The sequence below is a fragment of the Triticum dicoccoides genome, chromosome 3A (genome assembly GCF_002162155.2).
Source record: "Triticum dicoccoides isolate Atlit2015 ecotype Zavitan chromosome 3A, WEW_v2.0, whole genome shotgun sequence".
Classification (NCBI taxonomy): Eukaryota; Viridiplantae; Streptophyta; class Magnoliopsida; order Poales; family Poaceae; genus Triticum; species Triticum dicoccoides.
The window spans coordinates 394,597,407-394,602,713 of record NC_041384.1 but is presented as its reverse complement, the minus strand read 5'-3'; the positions used below and the strand labels follow the sequence as shown (position 1 = coordinate 394,602,713).

The following is a 5,307-nucleotide window of genomic DNA, read 5'->3' as shown; positions in this document are numbered from 1 at the left end:
GGGATGCCCCAAAGTCTCCATTTTTACAACGGTTTTGCTGATCTTATTTGACCTACACTTAGTTAAGTCCCAGTCGATGACACATGTGTCAGATTTCAGAGATCCATAAGACTTTTCTTTTTAGTATTCTTTTCTCTTTCTTTGTATTCATTTGATTGATTTTATGTTTTAACTTTTTTTTGTGGGTTATTTTTTGTCTTTTTTTCCATGCCATGCGCAACTACAGCTCCGTAGATAAATAGTGTCCAATGCCATTGCATTTGTAAGGGTCGAAGTGCATATCAGTGGATATTCCTTAGCTTGTAAAAGAATAATCAATCATACTCTCTTCGTCCGGAAATACTTGTCGGAGAGATGGATAAAAATGGATGTATCTAACGACAAGTATTTATGGACAAAGAGAGTATGTTTCAGTTGTTTCACGGAAATCGAGTACTTGCCCTCTTGATATTGTGCACCATGAATTATCATCAGAGAATTGTTAGTCGGCAAGTGGCAACAGCTATGAGCGAGAGGCTGAGAGCTGGACGCCACTACGCCACCCATTAACACCTCTCCAAGAAAGGTTAAAAAAACACCTCTCCAAGAAAAGAAAAATACATTGAAGAGCTTGAGTTCACATAGAATTGCAATTCCTGGTGTTCAAATCCAATTGAAACTCCTCTATGCCAAACACATACTAGCATTACTTCCTAAGAACTTAAAGAAGCGTTGTGAAGGAATATTGAATTTCTAAGCAGTCATGTGGGGTCAGACAGAAATCAGCTCTCACTTACTGAGAGATAATAAACTAGGTATGATATCTGCAATGTACAGCTTGCAAAAATCAAAATGTGCGAGAAAATTCGCATTATCAATCTCGCTAAAGAGCAATTTCAAGATATTGTTATCTAGTCATACAAATTGTCAAGCAGACACCTGTTTTCTATCACCATCCATAAGAGAGGAAGACTTGATACATGCCACAAAAAATGAGCTGACATCCCATTCCAATGGTGGTAGTTCAGAAGCCTCGCTCGCAATGTCATTTACCTATGGTGGTTCTACAGAGAGACCATGCATTACAACAGCAAAGATATTTGCAGGATTCAATAGTATTGGTTGTAAATCACACAACAAAGCATGCATCGCAGGTCTCTGTATTCCTAAGGGCAGATATTAACAAGCATCTCTTGGGGGGTAACAACAGTTGGAAACCACCTATACTCCTTTAGCCTCTGAGATTAAACACCTGAAGGAAGGATGAAATAATTAGAAGGCTGCTAAGTTGTGACTGGAGAAGATAGTTTTCAACAGAGGTAAACAGGGGGAAGTAACAGTGCACATGTACTGAGTTGAGTGGCGCCAAGTAAGAAAAGTTCGTTACTACTTAAGTTCTCAATGCCATTGTTCTCTTGTTCAAGAATCTAAACAGAGCTGACACCTTATTTATGATAATATTTGTCAAACAACAAAGAAGAAACGATCTTTTCACTCAAGGAAGTCAGTCATGCTGAAAAGGCTGGAAAACAATTAGATAAGCCAGGTCAAATAAAAAGTTTATTTTACATGGTCACATGTTCCTATACTATTTCAAATCATGAAAATGCTGTGAACCAGCAACGCATGCTTGTAGTTGTTTCCAATGGTTTTTGGCCTGGAAGCTTATGGACCCTAAACAGAGCTGAACTTGAATGGCCAGCAAGTAAGTTTATTAAACCATGAAAATCTAATTTTGAGCCCTCGAAATTTCCTGACTTCACATGCTGAGAAGTGAGAACAACTACATAGGTTTCGAGTACTCAGTGGGCCCAGCCCAACTTAATAGTTCTACCAGGTTTTTTCTGTTAGTCAAACACTATTGGTGCTCATTTGGCAAGATTTTAGTCAATCACTCGATCTATAAACGGGACTCAGTAGAAGCCTAATGCTCACTCATTCGGATCATATCATCAGCTGGACTAATAATGCAGTTTGGTCTGAACTTACGCTAGGCCATATGGTTTTCAACTTCTGTATAAGAAACTTTCTATGATAACAGCAGTTAAACTCACTAACACTACACTTTATAAGAAAGATGTGGATCATACAGTTCAGCAGACATGTTAGTAGAAAGAAGCAGTGGTCGATCACCATTTTAACGCTACTAAATTTCATGATTAGATGCCAGAACTGAATTAGCAAGATGCTGAAACCAGTGAGTGAATGAGAACTTGGTCCAAGTTGCAGCAAGCATTCTAACTATGCAAAGATTAAAATTCTGATGCATATCTCTGCTCCGAACTAAGTTTACCATCTGCTCAGATTGCATTGGGAAACATGAAATTTTTATAACTGGAACTACCATTAAATGTAGCCGTATGCCCGTATTTGCATAATTATTTTCATTTCTTTCATTTGTTTGCATACAGTTTGCTCAATATACAATTGCTTTCTTTCATTTTCTTTTAGTTAGCACCAATTGGCTTCGAGTTCAGTTTTTTTAGCCACGTCAAGTGTACGAGTTGTGACGCTCCAGCCCTGTCTGCCAAACAAAAAGGCACATTCCTGTGTGTCTATATGTGCTCAAACTTACTACAATCCTTATAAGTAGACAGCACAAGAACAGCAGAAAACTTTCAAAATATGAGAATCTGTGATGGCACAATATCTCAGTTGGTACTAACTATACTGAGCTTCAAGCCTAAAAAGGAATTAAGGACCACCAAAACTCATAGTCACATATTGACACAGGTAGGTGCCAAGTGGCAACATAAGATTTAGGATATTACAGAATCACCAACTAATCCAAACAATTTAATGTGCCATCCATTGCTTCAAAGTTCATTAGCAGATGTATTAACAACTTAGTCACTCTAATATTCAAGCTTAAATGAGACTCTTCGCTAAGCATACTGTAAGAGGGCTACATAGATAAGCAACAAAATGTACAGGACTCCTTATTTAAAAAGAGAACAATCATCTAAGGAAAATTAAATAAGACAAATTCATTAGGACAGAGTTGCTTACTTGCACGAAGCCTTACTGGAATATCTTTTAGCTCTTGCCTGATGCATAGGTATTCACCGAGGAGTGACATGATTGCCAAACCAACAATATTAACCACCCACCATGTACCTGAAGCTGGCCATCCACCATAAATAATGCAAATAAACAGATGGATGATGTAGAGGGTGGCTGCGAAGTCCAGGCACTTCTTGGCTCTCTCAATCACATAAAACATGAATCCAGCACTGCCCAAGGAAAGCATGGAAGCAAAGTTAAAACCAAACCATTTCTTGCAGAAAACATAGAAGGAACAATTAGATAACTGAAAAGGCTAAAGCAATCAATGAAGCCCATTCTCTTCATAGCTAACAAAGACCGAGTTCTTAGTGAAGGCTTACCAAGTTATCATCGGTAGCATGGTTTTGGTTTCTGTAGTTATTGTTGACAAGTACAGTGTGGAAACTGAAGTCTAATCCTAAATGCTAGACACTAACCTACTACGATGTAGGGCATTCTGCCTATTTAGATGGTTGCTTGAGAATTCTTCTTTGTATGGTGTTGTTGTGTTTGCTGCTACCATGTGTACTCGGTTGTTTCGGTGGTTGGCATTATCTATAAAGTGGGGCAAAAGCCTTTCTCGGTCGAAGGTTCAGCCTAAGTACAAGGATATAAAATACAGGAAAACACAGTATGTGTTAGCAGAAAATTTTCATTTCCAAAAGGCTTGAAGCAGCAAAACCTGATTCCTATATATTATTTCTGTGTAAGTTCAGATACTTTAGCAAGTGCTTTCCTCGCACTGCCCACAAAGGATATGTGAATGGGGTGGATTAATTCCCTTATCCATCTGCTATTAGAATATCTGGCTCCAGAATATTTTCTAGAGATCAAACTCTTCTTGGTTGATTTGGAAAATGAGGATGGAAAGTGCTCACGACATCTTTCTGATTTACAACTGGAATTCCACAAAATAATTTACTGGCCTATCTACTGATGAGATGGCCTTCCTTCCAGTCATAATTGGGCGCCTACACCCTATGCAATACTATATGGCAACAAGAACAAGGTTTCCATAGCAGCCATCAATGACACTCTACTGAAAATCTTCTGATGTATCTACTGGTAAGCCGATATCACAATGCATCTATGTTACATGGCAGATTTGGCTTTATATTTCAGATACTTCACAGCTCTAGCAAGTACAAGTATACGACCAGACCCCTCTTTAGGCTTAATACATACCAACAAACTCAAGAAGCTTAACTACTGGTTGAAGAAATGGCTGTTACATTCCGCAAATTTAGAAAAAGATGTGGAAAACTACACGCTGCTGACAGGCAATTTACAGTCGATGCTTTTGGATCTCGAAGCAATTAGCACCTACAGCCATAACCAGAAGCAGTTACTACCAAGTGCAGGGGTCCAGTCGACCTATTCCGGGTCTTGATTCCTACAGAGGAACCCCGCACTGCTAAATGTTGCACATGTAGAAGCAGGTCGTAGCTTGGAGGAACCAATGGCTGGCGTGCCGGCGGGAAGGAGGAACGGAAATGGGAATGAGCAGTGCTGTTACCGTACCCTGCGATGGCGGCGAGGAGGAAGGAGGCGATGGCGCACCAGCCGGTGGTTGTGCGCGGGGTGAGGGTGGCAAAGTCAAAGAGGTAGAGGAGCGTGAGGCGCGGGACGCGGGTGCCGACGAGGAGCGCCATGAAGAGGCCGAGCCCGAGGTAGTAGAGGCACTGCAGGCAGACGATCTGCGCCACGATCAGCCACGGATCCCACACCATCGCCCCATAGAACATCTTCGCCTCCAATCCCCGCCCTCCGCCTCCGACGTCGCCGCCGCCGCCGCAGACGAGATCTGAGGTCGCCGGGGAGGCGGGCGAGGAGCGGTGGTTGGGTTTGGGGATTCGGCGGGATCTCTCGCGCGCGGCCGGGCTGGATGTTAGGTTGCTTCCCTCTGCTGCTGGAACAGGCGGAATATGCTCTGTTTCCTTGTGTTTTCTTGGCTGGAAATTTCGGGACTGGTTCTCTCTCTGGAGCGTGGGTCCAGGCGGTCCGACGTGGACGGTTTCTTATCCTCCAAGTTAATGTGCTAAACATGATTAGTAAGATCGGTTAATGCAAAAGAGTAATGACACATGTGATAAGCAATCCAAACAATTTTAAAAAAAATGCAGCAGCGACGGCGACCACCGGTGCTCCTCTCGCTCCTCGCCCAACGCCGCTCGCTACTCCGGCGGCGGCGTCCACCTAGCTTCATACCGTCGGCCACTTCGGTCGCGGTGGCCACCCTCCCTTGTCGTCGGTCACTCCGACCCCGGCAGCCACACCCCCTCC

The 5,307-nt window shown here is 42.4% G+C and overlaps 1 protein-coding gene across 1 annotated transcript; it reads right to left on the bottom strand.

The window, feature by feature from the left end:
* Positions 1-759: 759 nt before the first annotated feature.
* Positions 760-4,947, bottom strand: LOC119268299 (protein SYS1 homolog). Its single transcript, XM_037549888.1, has 3 exons — positions 4,546-4,947; positions 2,989-3,212; positions 760-1,231 (listed from the first exon to the last, which is right to left on the bottom strand). The coding sequence occupies exons 1-3, from the start codon at positions 4,767-4,769 to the stop codon at positions 1,224-1,226; spliced, it is 456 nt and encodes a 151-aa protein (XP_037405785.1). The 5' UTR covers positions 4,770-4,947; the 3' UTR covers positions 760-1,223.
* Between the last annotated feature and the right edge of the window lie 360 nt (positions 4,948-5,307).